At 33.7% G+C, this 23,586-nt stretch overlaps 1 protein-coding gene across 2 annotated transcripts; it reads right to left on the bottom strand.

Moving 5' to 3' along the window:
• Window positions 1-200: 200 nt before the first annotated feature.
• Eip63F-1 (Ecdysone-induced protein 63F 1) lies at window positions 201-23,315 on the bottom strand. Of its 2 annotated transcripts, none has more exons than XM_013309672.1 (7): window positions 22,531-22,754; window positions 16,778-16,810; window positions 11,054-11,141; window positions 6,352-6,495; window positions 1,820-1,952; window positions 1,462-1,610; window positions 201-1,041 (listed from the first exon to the last, which is right to left on the bottom strand). In XM_013309672.1, the coding sequence occupies exons 2-7, from the start codon at window positions 16,805-16,807 to the stop codon at window positions 1,019-1,021; spliced, it is 567 nt and encodes a 188-aa protein (XP_013165126.1). In that variant the 5' UTR covers window positions 16,808-16,810; window positions 22,531-22,754; the 3' UTR covers window positions 201-1,018. The 2 variants fall into 2 exon arrangements, with proteins under 2 accessions (XP_013165126.1, XP_013165125.1); XM_013309671.1 differs by lacking the exon at window positions 22,531-22,754 and adding an exon at window positions 23,088-23,315 and having other exon boundaries at window positions 444-1,041.
• Window positions 23,316-23,586: the final 271 nt, after the last annotated feature.

Genomic DNA, 23,586 nt, shown 5'->3' with positions numbered 1-23,586 from the left:
TTTTATGATGGCATAGGTAGGTATGAACCTATATACAATTTATATAAAATGTAGGTAACACGTTAACCGCTACTCCTGTCACCAGTGACCGGATCTCTGCATGCATTTAAGCGCCGCGCAGGGCTCCTGTGACCTCATCAAGTTTTTTTATAATAACTGCGGAATCCAGCTACTGATTGAAAAAGATTTTTAGTGTTTTTTTTTTTCTATTTATACTATGGCGTTTAACGTGTTAACGATATTATTCTAAATAAAACATGCAATTTTATTTATATTTTGCAAAATAATTGCAATTACAAATTGCATCGTAGATAAATAATCTTTGGTATAAATATTGTCCTGTCATTTCTTAGGCCGATGGATGTTAGTGATAATAAAAAATAAAACATTGTAAAAAGTTTTGTTATTTGCGATATAAAAATGTACTTAATACAGTACAGAAAAATATATTTTAATGTTTCTATCAACGGATATTGTCAATAAAAACAATAAAATTTATTTTTTTATATATTTGCAAATCTTCGAAAGTCATACCTACCTAAATATGAAGAAAATATCAGCAGATAGCGCCCTAACCTAGATTTGAATTGATTTGAATACGACAAAATTGTATCAGAGACAAGAAAAAAAATATTGCTAATAATAAAATTGTGTCTTAAGTAATCCGGTTCAGGAGCGCCATCTAGAAGGAAAAAATCTCAATAATTTAATGGGCAACAAAACTAGTTATTCCTACATTAAAAGCCATTATAAATTGCAAATAAAGAAGATTCGTAGGCACTTTAGGGCCTTTTAAAAATAAGTACGTGTTCACAAACTTTATAAAAACTACAAACAGACATTATCTTAGACAATTTCTATGGAAGAGCTTCGTTTATACTGTCTTTTATAATAACCGTATAAAATGTGCAATTCCACAAATATCCATCGCATCCAACATGATAACATTATTGCTATCAAACCAATTTCATATTATATTAAATCTAATGAGGTCTTTCTTGCTCAATGAGGTCACTATCTATAACAGCATCTTCACGAACTCTGAAATTAAAAAAAATATATAAAACAAAATTTCCAACATGAATAAAGAACTCGATAAATTGAATATTTCTTTGGAGAACAGCGGGGTTAGACAAAATGCATTCGCTACCAAGCGATTCCATAACGAACTTCAAAAATGTATAGAACTGACAATAACTTTCGTTAAGTCACGTGATTGTCGCGCGTCAGTACCAAAGATTCTTGTAATACGATATAGAAACGTTTCAAAGGAAAATGCACTTTGTCTAACCCCTCAGGTCATTCCTGTTATAGCTCTTATCACGAAATAAACAACCTCAAAACTGACTAAGCGTAGAACTATTTCACGCCCAAATTCAGTTCAACAGCCAGACTGGTACAAAAATTACGATTTAATTCTTGTAATCGTCAGTAGAATGGTATATTCGTTGTGTTGTGTACCTTCGTAGTCGATGCGTCCATCATGGTCGATGTCTCCGAGCGCGAGCACCTGGTTGAGCTGCGCGTCGGTGACTGGCTCGCCGATCATCTCCAGCGCGGCGCGCAGCTCATCGCGCGTTATATACCCGTTGTCGTCGCGGTCGAACACCCTGCAACATTCATACAACATACAATTACATATATACTGCTTAAAAAGGCTTTAAAACAACTGTGAGATGCATAGCTTAATACTGTGGTATTATCCCAACGATCAACTGAAAAATAACAAGATAAATTTTACTAAAATAGTTTAATTCTACTTTTTGTTTTTACTGTACTATACTAGAATATTTCCATTTTAAAACAATATTGTACGGACTTGAATGCGGCAAGCAGATCCCTGGTGATTTCCTCCTCGGAGTCGCCACCGCTGACGGTCACGTCGACCCCCTGAAGCGCCTGGATCTTCGTCACCCATTGCATAAACTCGTTCTCGTCTATTAGACCATTGCCTGCAAAACACATGTAACATACTAAGTAATAAATTCAATAAGCTCCCAATCCTTGACCCAAGAAGAGAAGGAAACTACTACGAATTTTTGAGACTTGGAGAGAGAGAGAGAGAGAGAGAGACACATCATTTCTCATGGTTTCTCTACTTTATCCTATCACTAATGTGGACTAGTGTTTGTAGTAGTGTTGAAACATTTGTTGACAACAATGTAAATTAACCCTTATCTTCATTTTGTATAGTATACCATACATACAACTCTACAAAAATATGCAATCACTATAAAATACTTTTAACTTAGTTTTATTAAACTTATTTTTGCTTTTGCGTATTTTTTGCTTTTCTTAAAAAAAAAAATCTTGCCACAATAAGGGTTAAAAATGTTTAGTCTAAGTTCAGTTCCGAGTACGTTATTAACCTATTATAATCAACTCGCCAAACTAATTTTGTTTCTTGGTCGTGATTCTTTAATGCGCACTACGTCGTTATCTAGCACTACGACCTTTGCCATATAGCTCCGGCCCTACCCTATATTTGTAGGCAACTTTCGAACAATCAAAAGGGGTGATGTCATGGAATCTTAATTTACATGGACGTAAAATGTCATTACATGACGTCAGAGTAAAGTCATCTTTAATGACCTTAAAATAAATCGACGAAAACGATTATCGTAAAATATGTATCTTTCTAATTACGTAGACAATTAGTAAACTCACATTAGTGTAGAGAAATAAGAATAAATTACTTTTACTAAATTACTTTTCACTTTAAAATCAAATTAAGAAAAATATTTATCTTGGTCCCGTTGTGTCGTAGACATCTACGCCGTAGACACCACACAAATACGTAGAGGTAAACGCAATACCGCATTGATTGAAAATACAGTTACATGAATTTACTTAATACGAAGATTAAGTTTTATAGTTCCCTTAGTGTGGATTTTAAATAATATCCCTTAATGACTAATTATTGACTCTCAGTACGGCAGTTATGTTATAGATTAAAGGTATACACATATTCACGAATCAATTTGCTACGTAGCTTAACTCTAAAGGCTATAACGGTTGAGTGTACACGCGAATCAGTGATTATCTATACTTAGAAGTGTTAGGTTCCTAACTTTGTAACTTGCTTATCGAATGCGTATTTATACTTTGACCTTACACAAATAGGTCACGAACTTAAGTTTGTTTATACTTGAATTATAATATTACTATGGTTGAATTCATACACTTAAGTGAAATATAAATATACACGATTATTATGAACTTTATTTCAATTATAATACGAAATTGAACAAACAACACAAAACTTAAAACAGCTTTAATATCACTTGTTTTAATTTTTCGTCAATATTATATTTTTAAGGACAACAATGTCTTCCTTACTTTGAGGCTGTCAAAAACTTTTGTTTTATTTTTTTTAATATATCGTTGGTAAGATAAGAAGAAGTAGTACAAAATTATTAAATCCAGCCAACATTGGACTTAAAAACTTTGAATCAGTTAAATGTTAGATCTCGTAGTAGATATAGCTTTGTAAATACAAAACTCTGACTATAAATATCTACGTATTCAGCATATCAACGATATTAAATTTGATTTTAATATTAATATAAATTTATTATAAATAAATCAATTATAATTCCTACGAATACGTAAATCAGTCTATGACTAACGGATCGCTCGTGTAAGAATTTCATAATACTCCCAAAATTATATTTAAAATTTATGCAGACTTTTATGCTTCTGACGCCCTTTCATCTAAGCTTGAAATAACCGACATAAAGGTTTATTATAGTTAAAAAAGCAATAATTTTGACTTGCGGATGGATTTGTGACGAATGCCTTATGAATCATTTTGCTAGCTTTTATGTATTTTATTTTTGCATAGGTAGAGTTTCCTCAATAGAGTCCATAAACACGGAACGGAATATAAGGTTCGATGGCATTAAAACTAATTTAGTATACTCCAACAAAAAATGAAACCAGCTTAAATATCTAATGCAACAAAAGAATAAAAAAATTAATCGATTATTTCTCCCCTCTTTTAAATTTGTTTTAAAATCGCTATCTAATGTACACGGTGTATATATATTATATATATATTTGTTCAATCAGAGTCATATGTTGATTGAGGGTAAGGGTAACCTTGGTTAGGTGCGAGGTCGCCGGAAGCCCGCCCGCACCCTGTTACACCCTGACACCTCACTACACCCCTAACAACCCCTTCACAATCTGTGCGATAGTATGCTAATTTAATTGTTTCCGCTGCGCTTTATTTATCAATCACACGCGGTGTTTTACATTCAACTATAAAAAATATGCATAAATTTGGCATTTGGCGAGTCGACTGCTGCCCACAGACATATAATTGCAGATGAGATGCCTCTCTTTAGTCGGCGGGGGAGGGGACGCACAGAAAGAGGATATTCCCCTTCCTATGCGTCCCCTGCTCCGCCAAATCCACTTCCATGCCCACTATTTTCTTATACGAAAAGGATGGGAAATATAACGTAAAGCTTCCGGCACGCACACTCATCGGACGAAAGATGGACTAGCTTGAACTTAACGCCTGTCTTCTGTGTGTTTGTGATATTTCACCGGTCCAGCCGTGAAACCAACAGATATTGTGGTCGCGGGATCTACCACTGTACAACATACATGCATAACTGTTTAATCGGTTCCTTATTTAGTATAGTTAAAGACAACTTTTTTATAAGGACATAGAATTTCTTACATATTGGAAAAATATGCGAATAATATGAAAAATGGAGCATTCTGTTTTTTTCCAACAAAAAAATCTGGCACAAACCGGCTAATAAACAAAAGTAATTTTGGCTTACAAAGAGACAGTTTTGGTGCAGCGTTAACTGGAAGTAAATATTTCGACGGTGGATCTGTGCCATGAGACTGATTTTACTCAATATGAATAAAACTCAAATACGTTTTTGGCAGAATATCAAATCAAAACGCAGCTGCGACGCTCTCTTAGCGGCCTGGATAGCAAGGACGTGTATTTTGGTTTACTAATCTTATTTCTGCTTTGTCGTTTTCTTCACGCTGTTCTAAATATATCAGCATCTGTGTTTTGATCGATAATGATAATTACAAGATTGCACTCAATACATTGTTGTATGTAAAACGTAAATATAAATTGCGTCTCAAAACTTTCGACACGACAGTTATTCATTTTTAAAATGAAGAGTATACGTTCCTGCATTGTTATTAAAAGTAGACCTTCAACAAATCCTCACGTAAATAGTAATTATAAAAAAAAACAATGGTAGCGAAGTCAGAGATTAATAAAAAAATATTCTAGAGTCTTTTCTATACTAATATTATGAAGGGGAAAGATTGGATTGTGTGCATTGAATAGTCTTGAGAAGTATTGATCTAATTTGAAAAATTCTTTCACTGTTGGGAAACTACACCATCCCCGGATGACGTAGGCTATTTTTATTACTAGATTTTTTTAAATTTCGCGCGGTTATAGTCACAGACGATTTCTAGTCAATAATAATTTTCCCATTAAAAGGTTTAACTGAGGATGGTTTATGGTTCAATACTTTAAAAGAGATTAGATTAAATGTAAACAAGGCTACGATATCGCGACATAAACTTACGATAAAAATGTAATAACACGCGATGATGATACTCGCAATTTATATTCAAAATAGCGCGTTAAATTAAGGTAGAGATATAAAAATTATATAGCACAGTTTGAAAATTTGTTGGCGTTAAAATAGCTCTTAGTTTGAGGCATTCGTGAGGGTAATGGTAATTTTATGTATAATTTTACTATACAAAGTTTTGTTATCTAAAGTTTTTCAACTGTATATAACTTAATGAGTGCGGTAATGATACTAAAGTTGTTCGTTATATTAAGAGGTCATTTTGTATATAAATTGATCATAAAACATTTCACTTAAATTGTAGTTATACGAAAGTTTTACGATGATTATTAAAAGTATTCAGACAGAATAAGGTCTAGGTTTTTATAGAATAGGCGTTATACGAAAGTATTTCTGGTTATACTTGAATGGTTAGCTTGTTACCATTTTAATTAAATAATTGCAATGTTGTAGAGTTTCAAACATATAATGATAAATATAAAGTACTAGTTGTCGCCCGCGACTCCGTCCGCGCGTAATTAAAGAAAACGTAGCCTATGTGTTCTTCAAGACTATGTTCTACATATTTGCCGAATTTCATCAATATACGTTAAACCGTTTCGGAGGTACCTTCTAACAAACATCCATCCATCCGTATATATAAACTTTCGCCTTTATAATATTACTAAGATTTAAAATAGCTCCCGACCGCTTAGATCTATTGCTGATTGAAGCGTTCCAACTATTTTGCACTAAAATTATGTGTATGCAGTAGTTATGTACTCACCGGTCTTACTGGCGTCCTTGATGAGGTCCGAGATGAGGTCGTCGCTGACCTGTATGCCAAGGTTGCGCAGCATGAACTGCAGCTCCGCAGCCGTCACGTGACCGTCACTGTCGCGGTCCAGCAGACCGAACGCCGTACGGAGATCTACAATTAAAGAAATCACTAATTAATATTAATCAATAAACCCGATACACCCTATAAATAAGTCTTTGTGTAGTTTCCAGTTCATATTGCCTATTTCTCTGACTATCGGTTTCCTCTTTCGAAACTGTTACATAGAGAAAGGAAAGCGCATGTAGGCGTTGTTTATAAGACGTTGGGAACAATATGAGCTGAATTATACCTCATTAGTCAGAATTAGTCAAGTTACAAGCTACAAGAAATAGCAATAGAAATCACGACTTACAGAAATCATTATCCTTTGGGGTAGCCATAATTATTGTGTACTTAATTAAATTTACATTTTCGAATAAATTGTACCGTCAACAAGTCGGTATAAATTTGCGCTATCAACAATAGTCTGGGTGACATCCCAGCGCTTTATAATGACGACTTTATTGACAAAAGATTAACAGAATGTTACATGAATACCTTCCTTATCTCGGCTCTAAATTTCCAGATATTTATCTGTAAACATGTGTGCTGATGAGCGTTTGTTATCAACGTCTATTGTGACTCTAACTTGCACCAGACAACGTAAGCGAGGAAACGCGTCCTACATACTCTGACGTTATCCACATTTCTGTATTACTTTATGAACAGCAAGTAAAAACTACAAACGGATTGTGAAACTATAGAATTATAAGAGAAAAGTAGAAATAAATATGAATTACAAGTTAATGATTCTTGTTGTAAGTCGTTATGTAATTAATCGTTAGCTAACAACGCGTCAAAGTTTAATTGTTCAGTATATAATTTGTCAATCATTCTTTTTGGAATGCCTAAACATCCGTATAGTCGCACCTGTGTATCAGCTCTATTTATCTTAAAAATAGGCGAACATACCAACGGGCATTGGGCCAGCGTGGTTGCCCCTGAGTGGCAGTCACCCTTAAATTAGGTAGACTCTGAGCCCCTCGGTGCGGACGTATAATGAGCTGACAACACACACAAACGTAAGTTTTACTTATTTTAGGAGTGCGTCAGAAATGGTAACGTTTAGATTTCTATTTCTACATTGGCTGTGCATTTATTTTATGGTTACGATATAAACTAGCAGCTTGCAACTCCAACTGTTTAACTGAAAATAATATAAACTAAGTATATAACAGTTATAAGGCTACTTTCTACATTTATTCAAATATGAAAAATCTATATTAAACATTTGCGCAATACAATGTACAAACTCTTACCAATATTGCCACTCTGTTTTGCAAATAATTTTTTTATGTTTATAGATTTTTAAAGTAACATTTGAAGTATTTTTTTGTATATAAATAGATATAATTCCAATTCCACTGAAAATGCTGCAGCAATTTCTAAGAAACAAAACTAAAAAACCTCCCTGCGAATGTAGCTTCCAAATAAAACATGAATTAGTGATTTATTGTATTCGTTTCGGACTCGTTGCCAGAGCTTCGCTACGAAATTGTATTTTTTACTTCTAAAAAAGTATTTTTCCAAAAAAAAAAAAGCGCATATAAATTTCAACACATTAGTAATTTTATAATAAATTTATATCTTAAATGTTGCATTTTTAAAATAATACCAAACTGTACTTAGTTATAAGTCTAAGTAGAGTAATTTTTTCATCATCATCAGCTCACTATACGTCCCCACCGAGGGACTCGAAGCCTACCCCAAGTTTGGGGTGACTAGGCCATAGTCAACCACGCTGATCAAGTGCGGGTTGGTAGACTTCACACATATCTTTGAACTTCTTGTCAGATATGTGCAGGTTGCATCACGATGTTTTCCTTTACATAAGAACGTCGGATAAATGTACATATGTGAATCGGATAACGAAAAACACACTGATACATGGCGGGATTCGAACCCAGCACCTGCAGATTGCAAGTCAAGTGCTTGACTCCTGAGCCACCGACGCTCAGTAATTTTTTATATATGTTTAAATCGAGCTTCAATAAATTACTAGTAAACGGCATTGTTAAGTTAATGAAATTAAAATTAAGAAATTTCTCCTTTATAAATTTCTACATAAATAATGAACGCGTAGAGAATAGTTACGTAGCAACAGTCGGTCTACGAAATCGTAGTTATGTCATAGAGCTAATGATAATTGACGACAATTTACTGTTATATCTATTTCACAACATTCTTTGGCTCAACATTCATTAAACGGTGTTGATGACCCCGTATTATCATTTTTAAAAGTTTATTTTAAGAAAGCCTTTGTATGCCAACGTTCACTGGTATAAATAACCAGTATTTAGAAACCTAATTAAATTTAAAATTATGACATTGAAGGAAATGTCAACTCACTTTCCTACTTATCTTAAAAAACATATACATTAGCGGGTATTTTCTTACCTCGCGCCAAATTCTAATCAATAGGATCTTATCGTCATTCGAGGTTGAAACTGAGTAATGGCGTTAAATCAAACAACGATACCGAGACATTTGTTCCACGGATATGATCATAATATAAGATTTCTTGATAAATGATAAAAAAGGGTCTAGACAGACAGACGGACGGACAACAAAGAGATCCTATAAGGATTCCGTCTTTTTTCTTTCGAGGTACGGAACCCTAAAAAGGAAAACGAAAAGTCATAACTATCTGACTACCGGAGTTAAAGGCCTAAACATTAAGGTATCTCAAGAATATTACTAATATTAAAAATGCGAATGTTTAGATGGATGTAAAACAGCTGAACGGATCCCGCTGAAATATGTCAAAGATATAGAACATATTCTGGAAGAACACATAGTCTACTTATTAGGTTTTTTTAATTCTGCGCGGACGGAGTCGCAGGTTACAGCTATATGATAAAAAACTAGTTGAAAACAACGATCAATTATAATTCTTTTGCCCTTTAATTTTTTCTTTACTGAGGTAACCTCTTTTTCTCCTCAGTCAAGTTCAAGGTAATGGTAGAGAGTTATATTTTTCCTGAATTGCGAAACAAAATATTCAAATATTCTAACGATTTAAGTTGCGTCCTTATAAAATATCATGTGATCAAATCGCTTTTGGAATATTGCCAAAAGCTATTAGCATATTGATGAACTTTTAATTCTACATTAACTGTTTTACATAATGACTTTACACAAATTTATTCAAATTTCCCAAAGCAAAGTGTTATTTAAAAAAAAAAGTGAAATATTTTAAAAGTTTATTTGTGCTGGGTTAACTACAATTAAAAAATATTGCATTAAAAATAGTTACTCTAGTAAAAAGCTGTGTAATCTTTAATCCACAAAGTTTTTGTCTGTCTGTATGTCTGTCCATTGACCGCATGTTTTCTTTCTAAGTAGAAACTAGTAAATAAACAGCAATGATGAACTCTTTCCTTATATCACCTACGTCTTATTTTCTATTATTGCTATTCGATTTTAATTATAATTAAAGTAACTATTCGATATACAAGTCAAATACAATTAATGAAAGTCGATACCATAATGGACGTCCTTGACATAGCAAGTTGGGCGTGGTACTAAATATCTCGTAACACATTACGTATCAATAGGCTTCAATACATTACAAGAAGCGCTATATCAAACATTCGTTAACTAAATAACTTGTGATAAATAGTACATAAAGCTATGTAAAATATACGTCCATCGATATTGGTCATACAATGTCATCCAAATCATTCCTGAATAATTTACTTCAATGCAATTATATTTACAAACAAAAAATCTAAATGTAATAAGAACTTATGTTCTGCATACATCTTTTTATATACTAAAATAACATACAATCATAATAAAATTCTCAATGTTGTATGAAACATCCTTATCATTTTAAAAGCAAAAACACTTCATAGTAATTTAAAACAGAACTCCTGAAATAACAGGAAACGCATGTCGCGTTAATGGCCCATTACAAATACTTCGAAATCAAAATAAAATAACATAAAATTGATACGCGTGTGCGAAATGCTATAACGAAAGCGAGAGCTATGCGATTTGGTGCCAAATGTATTAATTAATTTATTTTATATTGCTCTTCAAACAAATGCTATTAATAAATAGGTATAGTGAAAGAGCCACGAAGTATGTATGCATGATTGGACGTATTCAAACGGGGAAATACCGCAATCATGAAATACCAGCATGAAGCATTAGCAAGAATTTCAAATATTTCTCTTTTCAAAGGCTGGCATTTGTAACTTAGATTTATAGAGGTTTAATAAACAACAAAGAATGATTTTATTTTGTAATAAGCGTTCCACAAGAGAGTGCTTACTTTAACGTAAAAAAACTTAACAATATGGCGTACAAACAAAAGTCAATTTAAAAACCATATTGATCTAAATCTGATCAGACTAACCCTTTTACATTTCACGGTAAACACATTACATTTTAAAATAGATAAATATAATGGACATAATAGTAACAAAAAAATATTTTTGGGACTTATGTTAGGCGTAACGACGCCTATCATTCGAACAATTACTATAACAAAGTATTACACTGCCTGGCATTTGCTTTGGCACTTCTAGAACAAGAGTACCCTTGTATCTTGCACAACCAAGCGCTTGTTGTAGTTTCGTAGTAAAATAATAAAAATACTTACTGTTAAGCATTGCATCACTGGGTACAGGAACTGTCGGCCGCTCGTCCACTGGCGGTTGCTTCTTTTTATTCTTTTTCTCATCTTCTTGCTGCAAACACAAATCATTGTCACTACGAGACATACACACAACACTTTGTGTCACAAATGTATTGTTACAAAATGCTCACTCTTTTATTTAACGATATAAACTGTCATTGTGTTAATATAGTCATCGCTTTTATCATCATTTTATCGATGATATCAATCTTGTGAAGCCGCTTATCAACCTTTTGTCTGATCAATATACCGTACTATTCAATAATAACAAGGTTTGTTGATGATTTTTAAAGTATAAACATTTTTTTAAAAACAAAGCTAACTAAATAGTCTCTTTTTATATAATATGGTGACCGAAATGCTGAAGCGACCGACCGATAGAAATCTGCAATTGCGAATGCGTAATTACCTTTAATCGATGGAGGAGAGGCACAGAAAAATATCTCCTTCCTATGTATCCTCTTCTTCGTCAAATATACTACCCCTTCCCCTCATTTCCTTATAAGAAGAGTAGAAAGAAAAAGGGGAGTGAATGAGGTCTCCGGTACGCATACTCATCAGTCGAATCGCGGAATTCCTTCTACTAGACACCTATCTTTTTGTGATCGTGGTATTTCACCGGTCAAGCCAGCCAATTCATGCAACAATTGGTGTTGCCTGGGTCTACCACTGTTAATGGTATTTAGAACTTGATGCACATATTAAAATTAGAAATAAGAGGCAAGGAACATTCTTGCTTAAGCGATTTGTAGGAAAAGGAATTTCTTATTCTTAATACTAGAACACTAAAATTAAAATAGTCACAGAAACTAATGCGCTGAGTACCTCAACAAAATTCAACTCAATACATAAAGTGCATAAGAAACATAATGCAATAACCGTAATTTCATGATATTTATAAACACAGACAGAGGCTTGCTAAAATTAAACTTCTTATTTTAAATCACATTAATTGAAACATATTATAGTGTAAACAAAATGACGGTTTTAATAGTTTATTAGTTTTAATTCAAATGGATCGTGTACCAGTAATAACGTGGTATTTTGAAATGTACATCGGCTGCCAAGATGTGAAGACGTGAAGGACAATGAGTGAGTGCTCTCATGTAACGCATACTTCCTCTATCCATCGAGTCGAATACTTATGCTAGTTTCACACTAGGGTATAAACAACAAGCAAAAAAGCAGGACAGTGTAGCACTGCCTTTAAACATACAGTTACTGTCAAAACAATATACTTAATGTTTGTACTTGCAAAAAAGCATTTGAATAGCTACATTCCTAGTAAAAACATCTAAGTATTAAATAATGTGTAACATTTTTAACTCCTCTAACGATTTTACTAATTGAATTTTGCTTTGTGTACTGCCTCACTGTTCTACCCTCGTGTGAAAGCACTATTAGTAATTACATGAATTGAGAATACACCATATGATGCTTACAAATAGTCGCAGTTGCGTTTGGCAACAAATCAACACAAATCATCGCCAACAAACACCTCCGCGCTTTGTGGAAAAAATGACATATCTATCGTTAAATAAACATTCTATGATGGATCGCTACATTCAAAGGATTTGAATAATTGCGCTTCTGATGCCATCTTCAAACAACGCTTTAAATCATTCAATGTTCAACAGTCATAGCATATGAGTCCTTGAAGACGTTATACGTTTTCTTAAAAGTAACAAGAAATAATAGAAAACATTAAAATCAACAGATGTTAAAATCTGTCCCGCAGACATAAGGAATCAGAAAACCAATATTATGAATTCAAACGAAAATTCTATTTCAACTAAATACATGTGCTAATATCGCATTCTCCTATTCCCTTTGCGAACCGTATATGGAACAGCGTTATTTAAACTATCCTATAACAATATACAGATATAGTTTGAAAATAGTTTTTTCACTTTGATGTCCTAGTAACAAAGAACAATCGACGTTTTTGAAATCCCAGTAAAAAGCAAATCAAAGCAAGAGGTATTCTTTTAGACATGAACATATCTTGTGGCGGCGTTAATTCTCACAACATTGGCATCGCCCCAACTGAAGACCACCTGCAGTGTATGAATTATCCATTCCCACAGGTTTTTTTCGCCCAATTGACTGGAAAACTTTTTCGCTTATACATTATGCAGCTTTATAAGCCTGTTTCTTTCTGACCTCTTGTCACCGTAACTTACTACTGCCGATACAAATATACGAGTACAAAACCGTACTGTAATAGCTAACATTTTTTTAAACAAAACAACATCTAATAGTGTTTCCATAGTAAAATCACGAAAAGATAATATTAGGATTTTTTGCTTTAGAAAAATACGGTTTATTTGTTTACATTTACTATAAAAATTTGTAACCATTAAGACATAACGCATTAAAGAAACTGTCCTAGTGTTATAACGTACTCTATCTTTCAAATAATTAAACTTGTATTGATAGAGATCAAAAATTGATAAGATTATCTCCCCTAACTTTACCGCATACACATTGGCAAGCTCCCAACTATTAAACACTATTTGAATTTAAAAGAAAATTTGTGCTATCAAAAGTTAAACAGATCTCTCGCCTTATAACCCAATTGAAAATGACAGAGGCTGCAATTGATATTAACCGCATTTATCTCAAGGGTCTTCGAAGATTAAATTTCGTTAGTTATGTTATTGTTTATTTGTTTGTAATAAAGATATATTTAACTAGTTTTCGAATTTAGATTTTTTTATGAAAAAATGAATGTCGTACCCAGAGTTGTTTGGAAGAGTCGTAAAACACTTGAGTTCACGTTTATCGCTTATGTTAAACATTTAGGCTACTTTTACCACATTATTATAAATGCAAATGTTTTGATGGATAGATGGATATTTGTTTGAAGGTATCTCCGGAACGTCTCAACGAATCTTATTATAATTAAATGGCACAGATGTAGAACATAGTCTGGAAGAACACATAGGCTATTCCATAAGTTTTTTTTTAATTCCACGTGGACGGATACGGGGGCTACCACTAGTGTTTAAATAAAATAAAGGTAATATAAAACAGTTTGCATATTAAAATGTACAAATTTGTGTAAAACATATTCTAGCTTTTATACACCATTTGCAAAACCGTATTCTAACTTTTCATAATTTATTTATTCAAAATAGCTGATATATATTTTGTGGAAAGAAACAAAAGCGCTGAGGTTTTTCATTTTCTCTTTCAGATTGTAAACACTGTCTGTAGCTAGAACATTGTACAGAACTTTTATATCACGTAAGAATTTCGTGACTTAGCAACAAGTAATAGAATCGTAGACGCCTTTATTTTATGCCAGTCAATTTAAAAAATTGTTGCTGCCTTCCGAAGCTTATTCTTACAAAAACTATATAACAGTAAACTGTTTGAGTATATATAACTATTGTTATCTTTGTTTCTTCAAACGAACTTACCGTGGGTTTCTGACACCAAAATCTCTATCTGACTAATATTATAATATAAATGCGAAAGTTTAGATGGATGGATGTTTGTATCACGATGAAATTTGGCATGAATGTAGAACATAGTGTGGAAAAACACATAGGATACTTTTTTTTTTATAATCCCGTGCGGACGAAGTCGCGAGCAACAGCTAGTATAAAACATATCCCTGTTATTATCTTTGACAACAGAAAGATTTCAAACGGAGATTTTGGAATCAGAAACCCACGGTTAGAGTATGATAAGTTTTTATACAAGTAAAAAATAGATAATAATAATTCAAACTTTAGTTATTTTTAAGTTAAGTCTAAGGTAAAATAATATTTCTTCCACGGGTCGTAAACGTAACAGAAATACTGCTTTTTTACGCAAATTTCATGAATTTTATAGCTCATTCATTGCTATAAATGATATTGTTCATTTATTAGCGACCGAAAACTTGTAAAACGCTTGTAAAAATTTGTCGAAAAATACTATAAAATTTTCATTTGACTTAAAACGTGTAAAATAAAATTTATTAATGCGTAAACCAAATGTTTGCGGTATCAGATTTCACATTCTTGTTTCATATTTATTTGTACTTAAAACTAAACAAGACTAATCTGTATTATACTCCATACAATACAGTAAAATTTTTCTTTTATAAATATACCTATGTTTTTAAAGAAAATTCATAAGAAAAGATGACCACATACGAAATGTTCAAGACGAAAAACCATTGAAATATACAATTAATCCATTGCATATGTTCAATAAAACAACAAACATAACTCTTAAGTAAATTCGATTGGAAAGTTCTTTTCATTTCCTAGACTTTGGATTTGACATCGGAAGCCATACAAGTGCAATCGAGGTCGAATCGAGACAATGTCGGAAGGCCGCAACAAATCAAAGGTTAAAGGCTAAGTATACACATCAGATATCTTGATATTATCTTTACATTTTATCTTTTAAACAGAAATATATGTTTTAAACACGTTGATTGGCCGTAGAAGCCGACAGTTATAAAGACAGATGTGTATATTACATAACAAATCTTATCTAAAAGTTTAAGTTTATAATTGAAAAGGCTTACTTATAAGTGCCATTATAAATACTTATGAAAAGTCTTATCCAATCAATTCTTATTACGAAATGAAGTGTTTATGAAGTCATACTACTTGGTATGAGTATTTATTCAGAAAGAGTTAACTTCAAAAGAGAAAATTGCTAAGAATTATTAACAATTAATAGCAAAAATTGCAATTTCTCGAATATATATTTTAAACATTTAAGAGACAATCTCGGTTTTAGACAACTGTTAGGTATTCAACTTGTGATTTCTTTTAAGACACAGATTAAAAAAATTATGTTATGTTCCCGCTAATTTAGATTTACAATATTATGTACATTCTAATAAACTTAAAGTTAAATAAACTATGTTGTAACACATAATTGAATGTTGTGTCTAGACTTTCAGTGACCACAAAATTTCAGCTATGTTTAGTTACTTGTTATATGTTTCAAAAGATATACAAATGTTTCTCAAACATACTTTACACGCTTATGTTGTGACAAACAATGAGCTTTAAAGGATTCCAAACATTGCCACCGCAAATTCTGCAGCTACCACAAAACGAGGCACTTGTAAAATACTTCTCAAACGCTAAACATATGCTTGATAAATTACATCCACAAAATATATGAACAATATCTTTCATTCTTTATAAGCAATTAAATCAATGCGATTGAGCTTTAGAGATTGAGGTAAGCCCTTGATTTGTAATCTGCAGGTCCTGGGTTCGAATCCCGCCATGTACCAATATGTTATTCGATTTTTGATTTACATATGTACATTTATCTGACTTACGGTGAAGGAAAACATCGTGATGCAGAGTGCACATATCTAAGAAGAAACTCAATGATATGTGTGAAGTCAACCAACCCGCACTGGGTCGGTGAGGACGTATACTGAGCATGATGAATAAGATCCACTATATTACGACACCCAGTACGGCATATCTTTTTATCATATCAGTATGAAATTATGAGTTCAGTAACCTTAGATTGTTTTCTATATTCTGACTAAGCAATTAGAAAAATATTTAAAGCGCTTACTGGCTCATTTACTATTATACAAAGTAACTTCTGAGTGTTATATGATTGGTCTATATCTTTTACAAGCAATAACCATAATACCGAACTTCTACGCATATTAGGAATGTTTGTTATTGAAATAAAAAAAATAAATCTTACCTTCCTTCTAGTTCTTGATGTGGTGGCCATACCCTGGAAATAAAAGCTTTCTTTAATCATTTTATTAAATATAATAATGCTTTCTCGAAAATGTATGGGATTATAAGAAATTATTTGACGTATACATATTATTTTATAAAAGTTTATAACGTGATGTTTGAATGAAAAGTGGAACTTGAATTCCAAGTCATTGATTACAATCGATTAATGACTATTGTTCCAGCGTGGATTGAAATAATTATCAAGCCGTAATTTCGTAAGATTTAGTTATTGGGTTTTAAAAAAATAAGATGTTAAAATGTAAAATGTATGTTGCCAGATACATCAACTAGGTAACTCAAATGTGAGCAATAATTGAAACTTTGTTGTAAAATTGGTCCGAGGTAACACCAAAGGTTTATGTTTTAATGATCGAAGAATATAATACGACTACAAATGCTTATAATTTACGGGTCATTTGCTAGAAAATCAAGGATCTTTTACATGCCAAATGCTTAAACAAACGTTAATAGTCACACAACAACTGGTTGACATAAAATAATAGAATAATAGTCAAACATAAAACTTTAATTATACAACTAAGAGCAAAATCTCTTAACAACTAATCGTGGGTTTCTGTTTTTTTTTATATCATAAGGTAACAAACGAACAAGCGGCCACCTGAAATCGCTGAAGTAGCGAAGTGACCGTTGCCCATAGACATACGCAATTGCATATGCGTTGCCTACCTTTAATCGACGGAGGATAGGATGCACAAAAAGAGAATGTTTTCCCTTCCCATGCATCCTCTCATCCGGAAAGTCCACTTCCACTTCCCATCCTTTCCTTATAAGAAAAAGGGTGGGAAGGAAAAGAGGACTACTTTAAGCTTCCGGGACGCACACTCAACAGACGAAACGCGGAATTGCTTCCACTTCATGCCTGTCTTCTGTGTGGTCGTGGTATTTCACCGGGCGAGCCGGGCAAATTCGTGCGAAGGTGTTAAAGCGGGCACTACCACTGTTAAAATCTGTGACCAAAATCTCAGACAAAGCAGAGATAACATCTTTTAAACAAAGATTTAGGTCTCAGAAACCCACGATGTAACAAGGGATCAATGCGACAATATTTAAGGGCGACACTTCAAAACTAAATTGTCTTAATCGCATGTTGGCAATCATTGAACGAATGATTTCGCCACTTAGATTATCGTGTCAACGGTTCGTTCTTTAGACCGGTCTAAACATAGAATGTAACACACCATATGCTTGGTGCCAAAGCCCTATTTGTTACTCTCTACAATGTGTCACTAGGACTAATGAAGCACCGAATCAGACAACTATTACTTTGCCTATTCATTTATCACTGCATATTCAAATAGACCACATAAAAAAGTTACTTGAAGCATTGCCACTAATTGTGGTCTTTTAATATTCTACTGCAATCGACAATTTACATAAAACGCTTAATACCTTTTTTGGCTTTTTTAGTCATAGTAATCTAAATAAATTAGGAAACATTCTGGTTTTGTTAGTATCTTAAAGATGGGACGTAGTAAAATTTAAATCACACCTTCGATCAAGGAAAGAATCACGTGTAAAGCAACGTTTTATGTTTAATAAATAAATGTAAGAAAAAATACTTTGAACATCATGGCCAAGGTTACATCAGTATGTCGATGACATCAACTAAGTGGGAATCTACTCACCTGTAGTTAGGCGGGAAAGCTTTTAGCGGTAAGTAAATATAAAGCGTTATGGAAAATAATACTAAGATTTAGAAGACATATTTCTGTCAACGAATAATTAAATTTTAACAGTAACCTCGGCTTAAAATCTTACTTATCTTACTAATATTATAATTGGTTTGGATGGATGGATGTTTGTTTAAAAGTATCACGAGAACGGCTGCATGAATCTCGCAGAAATTTGGCATAGATGTAGAGCATAGTCTTGAAGAACACATAGGCTACTTATTAAGTATTTTTTCTTTAATTCTGCGCGGACGGCGTCGCCGGCGATAGTTAGTATTATATAAAGACGACACCGAAATATCAAATTCGTCGGATGCAAAATTTATATAATCACAAAGCAAAACAAGATGATATTTATTGCAGTTGAAAATCCTTCAAAAGTATTTAGTAGGTCACTTAAAATTTATAGTTTTACTCTAAGCGGACAACTCCCTAATACTTCGGAGAAATATTTTACACGTTTCCTCTGAGAATCTTTTGGAGTCTGGCCAATTAAAAAAATAGGTGTGGAGAAGTTATGTGTAACAGCGGCAGCCATGCGACAAGACGTGCATTTAACTATCGGTCTAGTCTACAAAGTTTTAAATGTCCAAACGGATGTTCATAAAAAAACAAAAATATTTCGTATCTTTGTTTTCTGTCGGTGGACAAAATTCACAGCAATTCTCAAATAGCAGCTTTTTGCACTAAAACATAGCAGTTTTCCTCGTCCGATTAACTTTTTAAATACGTAATACACTGTGATATGAAAAAGAAGTAATAACGCCGCGTTAGCTTCGTTATAGTTTTGGTTCCTCGTAGTGAGCCTGTCTGCTATACTAATATTATGAATGCGAACGTTTGGTATTAACTTACGGCTGAGAAAGAAGAAGAAGAAGAAGAAGAACGTTTGGTTGAAAGGATGGATGTTTGTTTAAAGGTATCTCCTGAACGGCTGCATGGATCTCGCTAAAATTTGGCATAGATGTAGAATATAGTCTAGTAAAACACATAGCTAATTAAGTTCTTTTTCAATTCCGCGCGGACGGAGTCGCGAGCGACAGCTAGTGTTAATGAAAGATTCGCTGCATTTCGATTCCACAGAGCTTTTGTTAATGTGCTACTGGCATTGTGTATATTCATTTCGAATTATTTCGTACAATCTCGCTTATTTACTACTTAGATTAAATATGCGTCAAAAAATTGACAATAGACTAATTAAAGTTTTGCGAAATAATTTCAAAATAGTACGAGGCAAAAATGCAAGATCTTCTCTAACTTAATCATCATATTTTTTTAAAAAACGATATCTAAAATATCTTATATATCTAAAAGACTTTAAAAAAAATTATTCTAATTCTTCCCAACTAACAAATGAGTAATGAATAAAAAATAATAATTAGCTGTGCGAGTCCCGACTTGTTTATTTCATCTTTTCACATAAACTGTCATCATAGAAATCAATCCGTAGAATTTCTGTGAACTGATCAATTACCTTGAAATTGTTATCAAATACCGATTATAATTTCCGAATATTCCTTTTTATTTGGAAAATACATACTAATTGGTTGTTTGCCATCTTCAAACATAAAAGAGTGTGTGAATTGTGTTGACGTGTAACTTGTAATTCAATAACCTTAGAAACGCGGTGCTGACCTCTAAGCGTGTCGCATTAACCTGGTCATGATTGTCCGAACGGAATAACAGGAGCACTGGCCGCGTTGCCTATCTTCTATTTATAACCTCAAAACCGTACCGCATGCTGCGTACTATCCAATTGCTATTTCCCGCTATACGGACTGATCCAAATTTACACATCTTTCTCCAAAAACAACGACTATTGATTTCTTTTTAATATCAAGTAAATAAGTTTGAATTTATGACAAATCAGACAGATTAAAAAAAACTAAAAAGATACTAATGTTAAAAATAATAAAAAGGATAGATTTGATTGTTTGTTTGTTAGTCTCTTAATAAACTACTGAACCGATTGTAAAAGGTAGTCTTACTAATGTAATAAATGCGAATGTTTGGATGGATGGACAGATGAATGGATGTTTGTTAAAAGGTATATCTAAAACGACTTAACGGATCTCAGTGAAATTTAGCGTAGACGTAGAAATAGAAAAAAACGACAACTAAAAGTGCACTGCAAAAGGACTAAAACAGTTTCAGAGATAAACTGTGCATTCGATGTAAAAACGTGCAAGCGTTTTTCAAATAAAAAGAATATTTTAAAAGAAATACGTAGGATACATTTATAGACGATACCCTTTTATTGACTTAGAATTTACATATAATATTGTACAAGTGATAATAAAAAGAAGTATTTATATAGAAAAATAGACGTGATTTACGAATATTGCTATAATAATATTGCAGTTAAAATAAACTGCAGTCTGCGGTCTGAGTATTAAATTTAAAAGTGACCGTATAAAATCCCTAGTATTCCTTTATCGCCGATAACTTTCAATATAAGAGCATTCCTATTCAAAGGAAAATATTTAGCTTAATGTATGGACGCTTTGTCGATGGAATTTTAATCTTCGAGGTAAGACACCTTTTCCACTAAGCACGAACAAGCTAAAAGAAATTGTGCATATCGATATATTGATCTGTTCAAAATCCATTTAAAAGTACAAACATTTAACAAAAACTATTTGCGTAATTATTATTGTGAACTGGGTAGTTCTGATTAAAAACTAATATTAAAAAAATAAGAACGAATATCTAATGTACTGATTACCTATTTTCTTAATATGGCGCGTTCGTGATTTGTTGAATATTGCATGCACATTGATGATAGAATTAGCATTCGCAGTCATTCGCTTAGTGGAAACGGGGTTTAAGAAAAGAAGGCAAGTGGGAACGACGGACTGGATCGATGCGGACCATGATGCGATGGCAGTGGAACTAGCAACCTTGCATCGCCGCCCTTGTCCCTGACAGACGATATCGACGATGCGACTCAGACAAAGTGACGCGATAGTTTAAAACGCCTTCTTATTACCTATTGATTGATTCAATTATAATTCATAAGTTAGAATAAATTTTTGTTGATTACTAATAAAAATTTAGTATATCTTTTAAGCTTAATATTTTTAAAGAACAAAAACAAATATCAAACCAACAACTCTCCCACGCTTCCCTAAATTAAAAACTTCGATACTATGTTAATATTAATGTTTAGAAATAAAATTAAAGGAAGGATTTTCATTTACTACTTGTCACAATCTAATTAAAAACGGCTAAATTCACGTGACCAGACTACCGGAACCAGACTAACAAAATATGAGTATAGCCGTTTTTAATTAGTTTTTGTTTCAAAATTAAACAATGTATAATCTACTTCTTGATAAAAAAGGCAATTAGAAACAATATTTAAATTATCGATCACTTACTGGTAAATACAAATATAGATAATTTAAAATTCACACAACACAAAACAAAGTGCATATATGTGCACCGCGCGGCCACGTAGAGTGTTGGCAGTGGTGAACAGACGCGTAGTACTTCAGTGCTATCAGCTGTTGCCAATGCACGATACCACTAATCATCGCGTGTATGAACCACTTACTAATGTTCCTACTCACACGAACGTGCAGGAACAACTTACAAACGGTAAACTATCGTTTTCCAATCTCTACAACATTTTATTGTCCATAAACAAAACAAAAGAATTTCTAAGATTGAACTTTCTCGACCAAGTGTCTATGACTGATAAAACTCTCGTTGCATTTAACAGATCAAAGGAAAAGCTATTCCTCTTTACTTATAATAAGGAAATTTTAATTTTCCTGATTACTTCATCACTCCATAAAACCATTTTAGTTTACAAACACATAAAGTGTTGAGCTCACTTCACAGAATTTTAAATAAAAACAAACATGCTCTAGCCCGCGCACTTTCAAAGTTCAATCTACATTTTTCCGTAACGACGAGGCGATATAAAGAACAATTGATGAAACAATATTTGAAGAAAAAGATAGATTTTTGTTATAGAACTTTTACTTGGGAGATAAAAGGTAACAAACATTCATACCTATGTCGGTGATAGACGGAGGTTGTCAGACAGGAAGGTGATGCGGTGCTTTTGGTTCGTAGCGCCAAGAGAGAGCGCTAAGGGCCGGCCGTGGCGGGCAGGTGGCGGACGACGGGCGACTTGCACAGTCCGCGCGCGCGATGTCACGCTCGGGCTTTGTACGTCCCGCGGCGATTCGTTTATTGCGCGGGTATTTCGGTATATCACAGCCATCGGACAAATCACGGCCGTGCGACCCGGCCCGAACGAGCACTCTAATAATAAACTTGTTTATATTTTTTATTCTCATCCGATGACTTTTTTTTACAATAACCCTCTCGTCTATCACCTGTGCCGTACTAGAAGTCCGGACGACCTCGACGGCCACGTGCTTCAAATTATAGCTATTTACGCGACAATTTGATTATCGGCGGAATTTGAGCGGGAAGAAATGGTGCGTTGGCGCCAAAAAGTGTTTTAGTGTTGGCGCGTTCGTGTCGCATACGGGTGTGTGGTGTGTGTAGCGGTGTGCGGGGCAAGAATGGGGGGGGGGGTATCGTATCGTCGCGGTTACGTACCGAGAGCGTGTCGGAGATGGCGCTGCAGAAGGCGCCGAAGCCGGAGTGCGCGGGCGGGTGCGGCGGGCCACCGCTGGCGCGGTCCATGGCGGTGTGCCGCGGTCGCCGGACTACTGCGCGCCGCGTTACATAAACCTCCGGTGGCCGCTGCCCGCTTCCCGCGCCCGCGCCCGCGCCCGCTCCCACCTGTCTGTTGTCGCTGCGCTCTGGCATCACATGCAACCCACAACAATAACACTAAATAATTATAGACAAGCTATTTTGAACGCAATAAGCGCTCTTTACAAACGAGAGTAATTTATCGTTTTTCGCCAGTTCTCCATTAATAGCATTCCTATAAAGTAAACGGTAAATTTCAGATTCTATAAGTTGCAAATGTGTAGAATATTTGGTTCTCTACATCTTCTCGTACCAAATACTATTTATTTTAGTTAGCGAAAAAATACCATAAGAGCCTTGAAAATCTACTTTATTACAGATTATACACATACAATGTTAA

The sequence above is a fragment of the Papilio xuthus genome, unplaced genomic scaffold (genome assembly GCF_000836235.2).
Source record: "Papilio xuthus unplaced genomic scaffold, Pxut_1.1 DF827777.1, whole genome shotgun sequence".
NCBI classification, from domain to species: domain Eukaryota; kingdom Metazoa; phylum Arthropoda; class Insecta; order Lepidoptera; family Papilionidae; genus Papilio; species Papilio xuthus.
Note: the sequence above shows the minus strand (reverse complement) of the source record. Positions and strands in the feature narration are given on the sequence as shown.